Here is a 16,396-nt window from a genome sequence, read left to right as displayed (position 1 = left end):
CTTTGAAACAATGATATATTTTGTAATAATTATTATTATTATTACTAAAAAAAAAGTTATTCAGCTTTTAATCAGCTGTAATCAGAGAAATATACTTTATTCCCTTTAAAAAAATAGATACACAAAATCCTTATCAAAATTAGTTAGCGATTAATTTAGTAGTTATCAACTACTTGCTGCAGCTACTTTTTTTTAGCTGGATGTAAATTATTCGATTTGTGAAGGCGGTCAAGAGTTTATTTTGAAAAGATTGACCGGATGTCCCATCCCTTATTGCGTCCGTCTTGACACCGGTACCTAGAGTGGCCCACTGAGCCCCCTGATCTCTAACGGAGAAGAGGAGTATCGCCCCGGCGGACAGCAGCGGCAGCCTTCTGGCTCGGATATTTGACCATTTTCTGGATTTACACCTCACAGATAAATTCCGGGATGCCTTCGAATGTACAAGGTAAACATTAAATAATAATAATATACTATAAAATAAATAAAACGACACCTTTGTCTGTTCTCCTCGGGCTGCTAAAGCTTTGAGTCTTTACAATAGAGAGCATCAGCAGGCCAGACCCGGGCTGCCGTCCGAGCTAAACCCACGTCCCTATCAGCTCGCTCGGTGATAAATGTATGATAATGTGCTTTTCTTTCCACAGGAGGGAAAACCTTTGGACTGTTGAAGGAGCAGCAACGGTCAAAATTGGAGGAAATAAACAAGGTACGCGTGTTCCTCTCTAGCGGCATCTCAGGGGGGGACGTGACTGTAGTGAGCACGCATACACTTGACTCGGCACTGGCCTTGTTTTTGAACGTGGGGCCACGGTGATGATACAAACAGTCTCTGTAGTGCTGTGAATAATGACTTCCCCTGAACGCCACACACGCATACACACACACACACACGCACTGGGGTTGACCTGAGGCATTTTATTGATTTCCTCTGCAGTCTCGCGGCACTTGTTGAATGGCTGCATGCCGTCACGCTCACATAAGAGTGTTTCCCTTCTGACCCGGTCACATCGATGTGTTACTCCCCGGTAGGAACCCGTTTGTTTTGCGGCCCCTCTGCCTGGTGTTTCCTCGGGAAAACAGGTGCCCTTTGTCTCCCATCAGGCCTCGCCTCGTCAGATAACTATATCTGTAGTCGCTCCCTCAGATTAAGTAGATGTCTGTATAAGCTGTCTTTCCCTCCTTTACTTTGGCTGTCAGTCATCGGCTCCCACATGGAAACCAGGTCGCGGCAAGAGGGCAGCCTGGAGCGCCTGTCACGTTTCTGTGCACGGCAGCAAACCCTCTCTGGTCCTTCATAAACATTTATTTTGGATATAACTCATTTGTTCACGAGAGAAGTGACTCCATATCCCTACTGTGGATCAGTGGGTCGTCCTCCATTCGAGAGATTGGTGGTTCGATCCCCACCTCCCCCGGTCCACATGTCGTAGTGTCCTTGGGCAAGACTCTGAACCCCGAATTGCTCCCCGTGCTGCGCATGGGTGTGTAAATGTGGTGTGAATGGTTAGATTGGATGGTATGAAGATGTCCACTGCCATCAGTGTGAATGTCTGTGTGAATGGGTGAATGTGATAAACACTGTGAAAGCGCCTTGAGTAGTCAGAAGACTAGAAAGGCGCTATATAAGTACAAGTCCATTTACCATTTAAGTGACTATAGGTCTAAAAATAACAAATAACATAAATCCTGCTTTTATACACACTGACTGACATCCATTACATTATATTAACCTGGGTGCATTTGGACAAGTGGATCCGGATGGGATGAGACTTTTAATCCTAGCACTGTTATTATATATCCAGGGTGATTATTCATCTATGACAATCCCATCTGATAAATAAACCATTAGCTGATTGACGGTCCATTTATCTGCAATATCTTAAAGGTAGAATACCCAAAATGCACTGGTTTCTGTTAGTTTTTCCTCCCGTACTATTAAAAATAATATCTTTAGGTCAGTTGGACTAAACAAGACATTTTAAGAAATCAGCAATATGGTGATTATATATTATCTAAACAGGTGTTTTCATCCAAGTACTCCCACACCAGCATAAGCATTGGTATACTGCTTTTGTGTGACAGTTTATTGTATTGAAAATAGGAATATTGAATATAAAAATGTGATTTATCAAAGGTACATCCTACAATTTTTATAAGATCTTACTTGGTACTCTCTCTCATTTTGTTCATTTCTGCACTAAAGTTCTGAATTAAATGAGAAAAATACTCAGTTATTTAAATTTGTCATGCATTAAATTCACACAGGAGTACACAAAAAAAGACTTTACCATGTGGTTACTTCACAAAGACTACGAACTGTATCTGGATAGAATAGTTCGGCCATATTGTCCAGCCCTCGCTTGAACTCTGAGTAATTGTGATGTATGTCTCATTATTTACCGACATTTTATGGACCAACCAATTAATCCAAAAAAGATCCACTGATGATTTCACAATGACAAGACCTAAAATACTCAGTCTGAACCTTCAGCTGGAGCAGATACCGTATATTGACCTCTGTGTCTTTGTAGAGATAATGCTCACAATGCTTGCACTGCACTTGTTCAAACACACGTGCGTAGTTGTCTGCGAGAGGACATTCCTGCGTGGGTGTGAGGGCTGCAGCAGTGATTCAGCGCAGGCGAGTCAGTCAGGCGTTACTGATAAACATCCAGTTGTGGATGTTTATCCTCTTCACCCTTAATTAAAAGCCTGACAGACACATTGAGGTCGATGCAGAGAACAACCTCACTCCCTGTCTCTCGCTCGCCCTCTTCTTTCCATGTAGAGTGACGCTCTGACTCCCACATGGCTGATTGCGTCATTATCATTTCATTAGAATAGCTCCCTTCAGGCTCTTAACTTTACACCCTTGTGAGGTGTTCCACTTAATGAACACAGTGATAACTAACGCCAATTCAGGGGGAGGACATCTTAAGATTATGAGTCATAATTAAGTTAGAAGTTTTTGACACATTTGACAGAACACAGTCGGATTAATGTAGGCCTTCTTACTGCTCTAATTTGTGTGTGGGCTTCTCCCTCTCCCAAAGTTTCAGTCAAACTTGTAAAACTTGTTTTTTTCCCCTGATCACTTTCAGTTTTGTTCACCCCTCTTCCTCCCACTCAGGAATACCTGGAAGACCAGAAATACAGGGATGAAGAGGACCTGGCTGAAAAATTGGAGGGTCTCAAAAGTAAGCAAAACCAGTCCCCCTCTCAGTAGTTTCAGTATCCGCAAGTATGTGTTTGTCTCTTTGTGAGGGTGTGTTTCTTTCTCCTGGCTTTTGTTCTTTTGTCTCAGTATTGGTTCATTTGTTGGCAGTCTGCGCACACACACACACACACACACACACACATGATCCTCCAGCATTTTGTTTTCCTCTGTGGGAAAGACAGGCTGCTGAGATTTCTGCAGGGCCAAGTCCTCAGTGGCCGTGGAGGAATGTGCTGGGGCGTTCCTCTGCTTGTTGTTACAATATTCAGAACTTTGCTGGGTAATAGCTCCTGGGAACAGAATCACTGCTACTAGGAGCTCATTAAAGGAACAAACTTGCTCCCCATCTCACTGATATTACACATGTATGCTCTGGATGCATGCAGAGTATTTTGTTTTCTGACTATTTGAGTTTTTTTCTTTGCAATTTCTCAGACACACAAGCACAAGACTGTTCGTTCAAATAGGGAGCATATGTCTGAAATCTAGAAACATGCTCCAGTGTCCTACTTACAAGCTATGCTTGCTTGAGGAAATGGAGCATTAATATATAAACAGAAAGGGGACCGAACACCCAGGTCCTGAGAGGATGGCTGTTCTTTCTTTCTCGCTGTCCCTTCTGTTTCCATCCCATCCCAGGGACCCAGAGATCAGTGTCTAAACATCGGGCTTTTAACCACCAACTAAATCACATCAGTGCTATGAACATGAACATGAATATAGACATACCCTGCTTTTATATGACTATTTTGAATTTCCTTTGTGTCTTTTTAGTTATTATATGAGTGAAACAACCATGGGGACGATAATTATACTGAGACGCATGAAAGAGCCTCTTCACAAATTGGGGAACGGTCTGTGTGAGCCTTGTGGAGGCAATCCCAGCGAATTTTTTTTCTCATTATTTCGAGTACAGCTCCTTAAACTTTTTCTGAGTTTTATGCTTTTTTTGTGTGTGGAAGAGTTAGAGCGATATAGCTAGAGATGCACCCTGGGCTGAGCATATCGGCTGATACCCTATACCGATCTCATTCTATTGTTGAATGAATGAACCGTAAACCTTGCCATGTGAGTGAAGGCGACAGATATTTTAAAATGTAATATAAATGTAGCATGTTCATTTACTTTAAAAATCCCTTACAAGTGGAGTATCTACTTCTATATGTCTGAGTCAAATCAGCATTGACAGCAAAGTATAATGGCTGAAATAACTTTTAAGCAAAATTGATTTAATCTGTTCATTTGTTGATCACTTCCTGTGTGTTTTGTGTGTGTTTAGACCTGGTGTAGTTACCAAATGGACGATAAAGCAGGCAAATTCTTAACAGCAGCAGTTTAGGATTTCCCTTGAGGTTGCAGAGCTTAGTTACCCCAAAAGTCTACACAGATTTTAAGAATGTGTCCGTCTGTGGACAGATAGAAAAGAGAACGGAAATCAAGTTGTTATTGGAATGAACACATTCCCACATGGACGTTTTATCTGCCCGTAGGGTCAGTGTTTTTTAAAAGTGTGGGGAAATTCTTTGATTATCTGGTGGCAAGGCAGAGACAGAGGAGGTCATCATCCGTTTCAACTACTTTATCAGCAAGGTCGTTAATTTTGACGACGATGGGAAATTCCTCTTCAAAAGTGATTGGTAGTCAAGCCCACCACGGAGTACCTCAAGTCAATTTTAAATAATAATATGGCAGAAAATGGCTGGTTCATGAGTTGATGGCACTATCATATTGTGACATCCGCTGCTAAAGGAATGTAGGTCAGGAGGATTCTCTGCAGGCTTGAGTCCTGTTCAGTTGAGCCATTTTCTGTGGCTGCAGATGATCAACAGGCTGCTCTGCGGCAAGTGGCCCACTCAAAAACGGCTTTGTGTGTGTGTGTGTGTGTGTGTGTGTGTGTGTGTGTGTGTGTGTGTGTGTGTGTGTGTGTGTGTGTGTGTGTGTGTGTGTGTGTGTGTGTGTGTGTGTGTGTGTGTGTGTGTGTGTGTGTGTGTGTGTGTGTGTGTGTGTGTGTGTGTGTGTGTGTGTGTGTGTGTGTGTGTCTCGAGGCCCCCTTCTCAGGGTTTACGAACAGGGTTAGCATTGTCCTGTCCCACTCCCCATGGATTCACACAGTCCTCTCTCTATCTCCCCCAAAGACACACACAGAGCTTCCAGTGTGGGACAGAAATAGCAAGTGTAATCGGACCAAAGTGGTCTTCTGGACAAAAGAGAATGGGGAAATTTAGGGAGAAGCGGGAAAATGTCTGCTTGGTTTTTTAACCGCTGCAGTCACTTCAGTGGCGTGTTAATAATGACCTTTTATACACTTAGAATGACCCTTTTACACACTTTAGAGTGAGAATGCGGTGGTTAATATTTACTAGGACTCCCCCAGAGTCACCTTGCAGTTTATCAGTCAAATCCCTCTTTAAGTCATTGTACACAGAAAAATGCAGGATAACAGCATGGCAGGGGTGTAAACAAACTAAACTTACAAACTAAGTCTCAAAATTACCAAACTGCAACTGTGGTGTACAGAGAGGAGTGATGGGAACAGAGGATAGAGCAGAGGAGTGTACAATAAACATAGAATATCTATTGATAAGTTGGAGTTGGAGTTTGATAGTCAAACATAATAGCAAATCCACTTGTTGAATCGAAAGCCTCTCAACTCTCTTCTCAAAGCTATTTAAGGTTTAGCCTGCGTTAATATAAAATTAAGGCTATAAATATATAACTTAATATTTAAAACTAAAGCTCAGAAATTCAAAAACAATAAAAATGTTTGCGTGATGGATAACATATTTGCAGTTTGACACTCAGGGAGCTACGGTCATTCACTTTCTTACAAAGAGTTAGATGCGAAGATCTATAACACTATCATATCTGTCAGAAGCAGGCTAGCTAAGCTATGCTAGCTGTCTCCTGGCTGCAGCTCCATATTTTATCAGATAGATATAAGAGTGGTATTTATCTTCTCATCTATCTCTCAGCAAGAAAGAGTATAATCATTTTTTTTAAAAATGATTATCTGTAGTTACTGTATATTTTTCTTTGTTAAAAAAAAACAACACACAGTTTTGGGATATTCGGTGCCAGTGAAAAAGTGCGTTTGCTGCTTTTTCTTCAGCTGAAACCGAAAACTAAGTCATTACTATTTACTTTAAAATTTGAGATAGTGGCTGTGATGTAAATCTCTCTTTCCGAGCTTCACAATTTTCAGCCCAAGCGTCTTTGTTTTCCTTCCTGATCGCTGTGTTTTGAACCTTAAGTTCTCTTTTGACTTCCTGACCCTCCCGCTTTAATCCGTCTCAGATGTTAACCCCACTCAGCTGCCCATTGCCTGCTCTCCACTGACAGACATTCAAAACACACAGACACGTCTGTCAGTATCAGCTGTTTGTGTGTGTCCTTTAGCCAGGTCAGCTGTCAGCAGAGAGTAAGACAGTGAGATCACTGGACAGTGTGTTAACAGTTGTGCTGACAGGTAAGATGCCAGCTGGGGATTGTTTTTTTAAATGTTGCTGTAGGGGATGTGGTGTGTGAGCTGTTAGTAATAATCTCTTCTTTGTGTTTGCTTTGCAGATAAATATGCTGAGTTTGACCTGAATGACCAAGGAGACATTGGTGAGTAATATTGAGCACCAAAAACACCAACTGCACCCTGGATAACAACTGTCAGCATAATTAATACTCTGTGTGTGTGTGTGTGTGTGTGTGTGTGTGTGTGTGTGTGTGTGTGTGTGTGTGTGTGTGTGTGTGTGTGTGTGTGTGTGCGTGCGTGTGCGTGTGCGTGTGTGCGTGTGTGTGTGTGTGCGTGTGTGCGTGTGTGCGTGCGTGCGTGCGTGCGCGTGTGTGTGTGTTGTCTGAGCAGTGTGAGCACAGGGCTTCAACAGGCTCATGTGTCATGTTTGTGTCCTGTACGTAAAGTGAGACCACACTGTACACAGGTGTGAGGCGAGTCAGACAGCGTATATGGTGTCTGTGTGCAGGCACTGAAAGAAGCTGCTAATTGTCATTTATGTCGACTTGTTGTGTTTTCAACCACGTTACTTAGTGACTTGAAAAAAAAAAAACAGATGGTAAAGTCTGTTGTTTTGTCCACCACTGTGGCCCAGTCTGAAATATTTCAACAACTACCTTGAAACTTGGTACAGGTGTCCATGCTGTCCAGGGGATAAAGTGGAAAGACTTCACGTAGTGCTTTCGTCAGCATTAGAATTTTCTATGTTTTGTTTTTTTTTCACCAGTTTTTAACCAATGTTTTATCAAACCAATGATATCCTCATCAGCCTCCGCTACTTTGTGTTTAGTGCTAATTAGTAAATATTAGCATGTTTTACCACACATGCTAATACGTGAACATGGTAAAAAATGATACCTGCTAGATCAACATGTTAGCATAAGGGTTGCAATTAAACATTTCTGGAAATTTAAGTTTAAGTCAAGCTCAGGAATTCTTTGGGTTTCTAGTTTCTACTGCCTTTTGCGAGTTTTCTGTTCAATTTAGCATGCTGATTGAGTGTTCATCCGTTCCTCCAGCCAATTTCTATTCACGTATCAATCAATTGTAAAATATTTTTAAAGACTATTTCAATTGTTAAGCTAACTATTTTTCTCTGTGCGTGACATGGCATAATTTCAGTACCAGTAACAGTGGCTGAGATATCCTGACTTTTAGGAGTCGCATAACAAACTCTACCAAAATGGAAGTGGGCCGCTAATTAACGGGAATAACTGTCGGCGAGTAGAGTTGCTAAAGTATTTCTCGCTGGTCTCCTCTGGCAGGCGAGAATTGTTGCTGTAGCGACAACATAAACAAAAGTTGAAGAGATGATGACGCAGGTTTTCTGGAAATAATAACATTATGAATGGGAAAGCTCAGTAGTGTCAGTCCAGCATCAGTCGTACCTAATATTAAAACACCCCTAGTCTCTAGTGTGGGGAAGCCCCAAACACAGAGGATCCTACATTTCCATAATACAACTTGAATCATCTTTCATTAGAACCAATACACCTCCTAAATGCTTCCATCTATCAAACCCCACACCTCCAGTATATAACACAGGCGTTCTGTTAAAACATGTAGGTCCCAAGCTGACATAACTCATCAGGGTTATCTTTTCAGATCAGCATTAGATGATATAAGAGTGTTTTTACAGGCTGAGTAATGGTCCTGGATGAGGAAACTGAATATGCGTAAAGTGACCCTAACGTGCTTCAGATACATGAAATCAAGCATTTGCTATGTCAATGTTCCAGTTTCCTCACAATCTGTTTTTGTGTGAGATGAGAAGAGATGTGGTTTTACACTAAATAATTCCAACTAAAATACGTAATAACATATTTATATTCTCTCAGTGAAGCACAGTCTGATTGTCAGCTCTACCTTCTCTTAGATCTGATGGGTCTGAAGCGGATGATGGAGAAGCTGGGGGTGCCCAAGACCCACCTGGAGTTGAAAAAAATGATTGTGGAGGTGACGGGCGGCAGCAGCAACACTATCAACTACAGGGACTTTGTCAAGATGATGCTGGGCAAGCGTTCAGCTGTGCTCAAACTGTAAGTAAACCTCTGTGCATGTGTGTCCGTACATAATGCTGTTGGTCGTGTCTATAAACCATCTGTCGGTTCATTGTGCGTTTGATCACATGTCTGAGAGGGCGGATATGAATCGTGTGCTTTGTCAGCCACTTGTTTCATCCTTCAGCGAGGGGGTTCTGGGATGACTAGTGATGATGTCAATACCCACATGCTGCATTAGTCGCTAATCGCCATGGCAACAAAACCCATCTATGTAGCCTATCCGTAGTCAACCCATCCTTATACTTAGCTGGGATCATGTGCTTAGGTAACTGATTATAGGCTGATTAACAACTGACGCATGACTCATAAAAACACACATCAGATTCTGTCAATCAAAATCTGGCTTTCACAATATGGATTATTTCTTTCAAATATATGGTGGGTTTCTTTCAGTGGTCCCTCGTGGATAATGTCACATATTTCCTGATATTCTAAAATGGGTTAGCGTAGCCACTGTAAGCCTTTTATAGCAGCCTTGCAGCAGTGGGTCAGACCACAGGAGAGAGAGTGTATTGGCTGCTGCATGTCAGCTCACTGGACTAAGCTGGTTGGACCCTTTAGTAGACAAATCCTCATAATCCAGAAAACACCAAGCAGACCAAATGCATAACTTTTCCTCCTTTGCCCTCAACCATTTACGTTTCGAAAGTGTATCCCATAATCCCCCAGGCAGCCGCGATTCATAAATACCTCATTCCCTCCTGGCCCCACTTGTAAGAAAAAAAGTTGATGTTAGTAGTGATTTTCACCAGGAGAATGTCACAGTGTTCACATTTATTTAACACAGTACATTACCAAGTTTAAACAGATGTTGAGATCTCTACTTGATAAGGTTGATTTTGCTACGTGACTTTTGGGTCAGTATTTTGACAAAGTTTATTTAATTGAGCTATTGTCTACTAACATTTTGTAGCGTATGTTACACATACTCACATATTCATTGATCTAACAAAGAAAGTTTATTTACCTACGTAGAGTAACTTGCTGTTTCTCACTTCATCTCACCACTGACTCTGACGACTGCAAAGGTCGCCTCTCTTGTTTTTGTCTCGAGAGAACAGAGAGGGGAGGGAGGAGTTGAGGGTACAATAAGCTCCAGAATAGTGTTATACAAAGCATTTGGCACAACAACAATTGGTGTAGTTACAATCAGAGGAAAATGATTGAGGTCAGGCTCCACAATTTGGGCCCAGTTTGTGAAAGCTCTTTCAATAAGGTCACTATTAGTGCAGTTGTGTACTGCAGTGGTGACAAAGTATGCAACTATGCACTCTTGTTCGTTAACCAAGAGTCTGAATGACAGCTGAACCTTACAGATTTTGTATTTTATACTTGGTTAATAAGTCGCAGCTTTCACAAGGGTCCTGTCTACTGTCTTAATATCACTGCGTGTGCATCTAAATTAATATGCATGAAATATGCATATTTCTTTCTTTGTACCGGTCAGAACAGATGTCCGTCCCCCATAGAGCTTGGTCTGATCGACGTTCCTGCCTGTTATAGGGAAGGTTTTCGTTGCCACCGTACTCTACGGGAGAATTGTTGGGTCTATGTAAATCTTAAATAGGTCATAGAGTGTGGTCTATACCTACTCTGTAAAGTGTCCTGAGATTGCTTTTGTTAGAATTTGGCACTATAAATTAAATTGAATTGAATTGAATTGAATTAAGTAAGTAAAATGTATTGGTTTTGCGCTTTTCACAAACATAAGTCACAAAGTGCTTTACAAGGGCGCAATCAACATAAAAGAAAACCATCATAGGAGATGAAGTGACCTCATGAGCCACGTGTGCAAAAGTAGGAACACAGTACATTATGAAAGAACTCAATTAAAATAATACAATAATACATAAAGTGCAGATCTGGTGCATATGGGTCAAGCAAACAGCTGTCTAAACAGGTATGTCTTCATCTGCCTCAGGTATCTGGTGTGTAGCGTAGAGTGCATGGTCTATGGTATGTACACAATAACAAGATTAAGTCAGCCAGTCACCGTCTATTAAGCTATTCTGTCTACATGAAGCGGATTAGCCTAATTAGCCTTTGGGTTTAATTAACCTAAAATCATATATTGTCATTATTATCATTTTAACAGAGACAGTCATAAAAGTTTAATTCACATGCACATAGATGGAAGAGTGAGACATTTGACTTGTTATTGGATTCTTCATCAGTTGACTGATGACTGTCAGTGGGGATCTCACCGACTTCAGGTATCAGTCGTGTGAAGGGCAAGTGAGAGTGGCTGCCTGAGAGTTTGAGCGGCTGAGTGCCGGTTTCGTCGGCAGGATCATTGCTCCTTATGAGCTTAGTGGAGCTTTGCAGAGTTTTCCAAAAAAGGAAATTAAAGACAGGCACTCGCTCTGAATAGCTCCTGTCAGACCGCTCACTCTGCTGTGTGTACAGCCTAAACCACTATTCCCCTCACTCCCCTTTGTGGTTTCCCTTCATTTCTCTCCTTTCACTCGCCGCTCAGCCAGCTCATACCCTCTGACTGCAACTGTGAGTCTCTGTATCCTCCAGGAGCTGATTATCCCTCCTTACTCACACATCCAGCTTGTATTGTTTCTACTTGTGTTATTCACCTCCTCTACACTTTTTTGTTTTTTTCATGTGATCGTAAATTTATGTTTTTGGGGTTTGGACTTGTCCGTCAGACAAAACAAGTTATTTTGAAGACATCAACCTGACATCAACCTTTTTTTCTATTATTATTTTATAGACCAAACAGTTAGTCTATTAATTGGGGTAAATAATCTGTGTATGCATTGTAATGAAAATAAACATTAGTTGCCATAAATTAAATGCAAACACACACACACACAAACACACACACACACATGCACACGCACACACAAACACACACACATACACACATACACACGTACACACGTACACGTACATGTACACCAACAAATACAATGCATATCATCTGCTGGATTTTTACACAGGATTTTTAAAAAATGTCTTTATTCAGACATCAATTTGACAGCCAAGGCCAAATCTAAATATTTATATAATATTGTGCAGGCATTAGTCACCGCGCTCGTAGTCCAGTAGTCACTCAGGGTGATATCATTGGTTACGTCATCCTGTGTTACTATTAGAGACATACATTAGCATAGAAGCTATGATGTTGGACCTATATAGTGTTCAACCAGACTCACTATAACGGCCAACTCACCCCTTACTGCCCCCAACAACCACCCAGGTGTATACACCCCAGAGAAGCTACATAGCACAGCTTAGCAACCACCCAGCTGCACCAAATATTAAGCAGAACCTGGTCCAACGAGTTTCACTCAGGCAGCAGGCCTGTCATCACAACCATGTACTGTTACTATTCTATATTATATCATTTTTTGTGTATATGTCACAAGGTTTGAGGTCATTTAGAAACAGTGTCGGCCTTGCGTAGCTTGTCCAACAGAGAACATTGACAGGTTGATTTTCCAACTGTAAAATGTTGCATTCATTATCTTGGTCACAATAAAAAAGACTAAATAATAAGCATTAAGATTGATTACTTATATTACGAGTTTATTCCAAAAACTATTATACTTCTACAATCATAATCAACTCAAAATCCAGTTTATGTAATCCAGTGCTTTCTCATCATTCCTCTCGGTCTCCCTCTCTCCACAGAGTCTTGGTCTTTGAGGACAAAGCCAACGGCGCTCCCTGCAAACCTGATGGACCCCCTCCAAAGCGGGACATCGCTAGCCTGCCTTAACAGTAGATGTCAGCCTCCGGACTGCTTGCAAAGCAGAGGGACCGTCGGTGGTTGCGTGAAAATCGAGTCATTCTCTTTAACATGTGGAGTGTTGTATTAGTGTGGGACCAGTGATTTGAGGATGTGATTTTGTGATATACGGTGTGTGCGAGGTGTTTGTTATTTGGAAGATTGAGCACACAACGCACTAAATGATGTTTGACTGTGAATATTATTACTCATCCTTTTTTTTTCTCCTTTTAATTAAAATGTAGCAGTGGTAGTTGTAATCTGCTTGATAAATTACGTTTAGTAATAAGTGTTTCATGGTTCATCTACTCTATTTTAAGGGAAGACTCCAAATTCTCCTGAGGTTGTTTTTCCTGTCTTTGTTCCTTTGTTTCATATTTGGGACATGTACATTTCTAGAGATGCTTAGGGGAAAAGAGCAGGTTTTTTCCAACACATTTTTGCACTGTCCTAAGGGGTTTGGGATGGATTCCTACCAGGCTAATCTTAGTCAGCATCTCGCTTTAGATCAGGCGCCAGAGATTACACGCCGAGCCTATTTCCTCTTTGTCAGAGTCATCAGTCCTGGGAGCATTAATACTGATCTGGAATCAGTAACCAAGTTGTCACGGCCACCTCATGATCTGATTTTTTTGTAGATGACTGTACTGCCGTGTGTTTTTTATCATTCGTTCACTAGTTGAGAGAAGAATAAATGATCATGTTGACCATGGGACTTTCGGTTTCCGTATGTGGCGTGAGGAACGGCGAATCTGACTCTGTTTGTAAATCTGTAAGGTTAAGCACATGTTCATTTTGGAAGGAGTGTGATTTACAGGCTCACGAGCATCACAAATGTACATAGTATACTACACACAGTACAATCATATTCTTTCCAAGTGCCTCAACATGCAGATACTGTAGAGCTTACACACAGATTGAAAAGGGAGGGAGTGCACACAGGTGTTCAGTTCAAGCAGTCTTCTTAGCTTACTAATTTCAGAAAACCGTGAAATGATGTTGTTTGTTATTTGGTGAGATAGTTTTGACGATGTTATATTGATATGGTGTTTCCTGAACATCCTGAGTGAGTGAAGTTCACGTGTGATGGATTTTTTTAAATGTAGTTTTTCCTTTTCTTGCCATTCTTTTTTTTGTATGTCACAGCAAGCATTTAACCTGTTTGTGGGGTGATTTGATTGTTTAGGTTGCCCTGTACTTCATACATGTGTTATTGGTTCCTCTTCGTCTTGGATTCCTTTTTCTCCCCCACATGTTTTTCCTCCCTCTCTGTTGAACTGGGTTCATTGTCCTGTGAATTCTGTAATTTGTGCCTCGGTGTTCCTCTAACTCACGCTACCTACTGTGAATTTGGTACTTGTAGTATTTTTAACCCAATCAACATGTTTTGAACTCTCATGTTATTTTGTGTTCAGTCTGATAGGTATATTATATCTTTTTAATGTTGTTAAGATGCACATTGTTTGCAGACACCAAAGGAATTAAAATTCTTCTTACACTGGCCTGCTTATCTTGAGTTTTGATGAAAAATCACAGGTTTAACCCATTTTAATACGCACATACTATTGTTTCTAGTTAATACCAGTGTTTGAACACATTTCCACTATTATGTTTAAAACAGGAGATGCCATATTGAGAGGGAGATTTGTTCTTATTCATACTATTTAGTTACTGTAACCCCTTTGTATATGAAAGGTGGGTGGCCTTGGCTTGCAGAGACCTACACTGTCATAAACACTGTCCATCGAGCGAGGGACGTTTTTCATCCGGAATCCATGTCTTGTAAAAGATCACATTGCAACACGCCTTTGGCTGTTAATTCTGATAAACCTAAAGGTTAAACCCATGTATTCTCAGTTTTGCAATTGAGAAATCTCACTCTCGGTTGTGCGAGATCATCTCCCGGTTCGTTCACAGGCAGAGACGAATACTTTACGTTTGACAGTGTCAACAAGTTCAGTGTTGTAATAATGCTTTCATTCCATATTTTCTTCTCATTAACTTTTTCATGTTGCATCGTGTATGTGGAGCTGTATGCATACGTACTCTTGAGCAATAAATTGTTTTCATGAAAAAGTGAATAGCTGCTTACTGTATGCAAACAGTCACTTGTTTGTTTTATGTTCTGTATGTTAAAGGCCATTCCTATTACATTTTATTGTGGGAGCAGGTTCTTGCGTGGGGAATAGTGTGTAAGCAATACTTTAAAAAGCACGCTAACGGGCGAATCCAGTAGGATTATAATAAGCACCTCTGTAATTAAAATGATAATTGCTGTTGCGTGTGATAAACTGCCAGGAGCTTATGTATGCACCGAGGAAGAAATAACAGTGGGATTCAGTCGCTAATGACACTGACCCTGGGGAGGGAATGGGAGGCCAATTTTGTCTTCAGTGTTTTCTACAGTTTTGTCGAAACATTCAACGTTCTCTTAGTGTTTTCATTTTCATTTCATTCACTCATTTTATGCCTTTCAGCCTCAATCAAATAGGGTGATTTTTTTCATCTGCATGTCCTCAGTCAGTGTGTGTCAGTTATGTGCTCAGCAGATTTAGCACAGGCATCATTTGTTCTAATCAATGACTCACTTTTTTAGTTTATTTTTTTAATACTTCGCTCAGGACTAACTAGGAATAAGATAATATTCCTAGTTATTGTCAAGTCTTCAAATGGTATATCATTCTGTGCTGATGGTAATTTGTCCATGACTGACACTGCAGTGCATCTCAGGACAGGACGTCCTCCTCGGTACCTGCTCTCTTGCATTGATACTGCCATCTGCTGGACACTCAAAGTCAGGACATGATATAATTGGATGGTATTGAGAGAACTGAAGGAAAATCACTGCCTTAAATGGATTTGTGAAAAAGGAGGAACCACCTTAGCCATATCATGGTCTCCATTAGTTGCACCCTCAGCCCAGATTAAATAACAAAGATTGCATCATTCATGGACTGGAAGTGAAAGAAAGCCAGTTTGGGCTACGGGGCTTCATTAAGATCAACTACAGTACAATTATTATAGATAAAAAAGTGCAAGCAGCAGCAAATGCCGAGTATAATAAAATAAACAATCTCTGACTCCAATAATAAATTGCTTTTATGAGACTCATTTTACACACGAAGTTAAGTTCCAGTTTGGCTCTTTCCAGTTCTTGAATTCACCACCCTGATGACTTCATTAAGGTTATCTCAGCTTTGCTCATGACTGATTACAAACTTGAAGTGTGGAGTTGGTATTTGAAGGTATAATGATGACACTTTTGAGTTGCATTATGGGAAATGTAGGCTCCATCAAACTCATTTTTGCAAACAAAGCCTTGATAAGTGTTAGTTACTTACTTAATGTACTCTCTGCTGGTGCACTGAACCAGTAGAGAGAAACATGTAATATTATTATTAATAATAATACTGGTAATAATAATAAACTTTATTTCCATTGGTCCTTTCAAAACACACTTACAATGTGCTTTACAAACATAGAACACATTTAAAACAGCGTGAAATTAACTGAAAGCAGAAACAGAAGATAAAATAAGCTTGAATGTCATTAAATATAACAATAAATATAAATATATAATAAAATCACAGAAAAACAATTTCTGCAAAAAGTGGGGTTTTAAAAGAGATTGAAAAGACGAGTCAGAGTTTGCAACCCTGGTCTCCTCGAGCAGGTCATTCCAATAACTAGGTGCTCTGACTGAAATGTAGTTTATAATACAAGTGATTCAAAAGTCACACAAAAAAGCATATTTGGGAAAATTGTTAAAATTTCATCAAAAATCATTAGAAGACAACAAGGAGACATGTACCAACTCTTGACACAGGAAGCAGACAAGGTTTGCATGGACACAACTCATTTACTTTCAG

General features: G+C 40.5%; 1 protein-coding gene across 1 annotated transcript; it reads left to right on the top strand.

Moving 5' to 3' along the window:
• Positions 1 to 330: 330 nt before the first annotated feature.
• Positions 331 to 14,523, top strand: aif1l (allograft inflammatory factor 1-like). Its single transcript, XM_083929549.1, has 6 exons — positions 331 to 448; positions 648 to 709; positions 3,134 to 3,200; positions 6,785 to 6,826; positions 8,599 to 8,761; positions 12,431 to 14,523. The coding sequence occupies exons 1-6, from the start codon at positions 430 to 432 to the stop codon at positions 12,516 to 12,518; spliced, it is 441 nt and encodes a 146-aa protein (XP_083785675.1). The 5' UTR covers positions 331 to 429; the 3' UTR covers positions 12,519 to 14,523.
• Positions 14,524 to 16,396: the final 1,873 nt, after the last annotated feature.

The sequence above is a fragment of the Echiichthys vipera genome, assembly GCF_963691815.1.
Source record: "Echiichthys vipera genome assembly, chromosome: 16".
NCBI classification, from domain to species: domain Eukaryota; kingdom Metazoa; phylum Chordata; class Actinopteri; order Perciformes; family Trachinidae; genus Echiichthys; species Echiichthys vipera.
The sequence above is the reverse complement of the archived record's forward strand: the minus strand, read 5'-3'. Positions and strand labels throughout refer to the sequence as shown.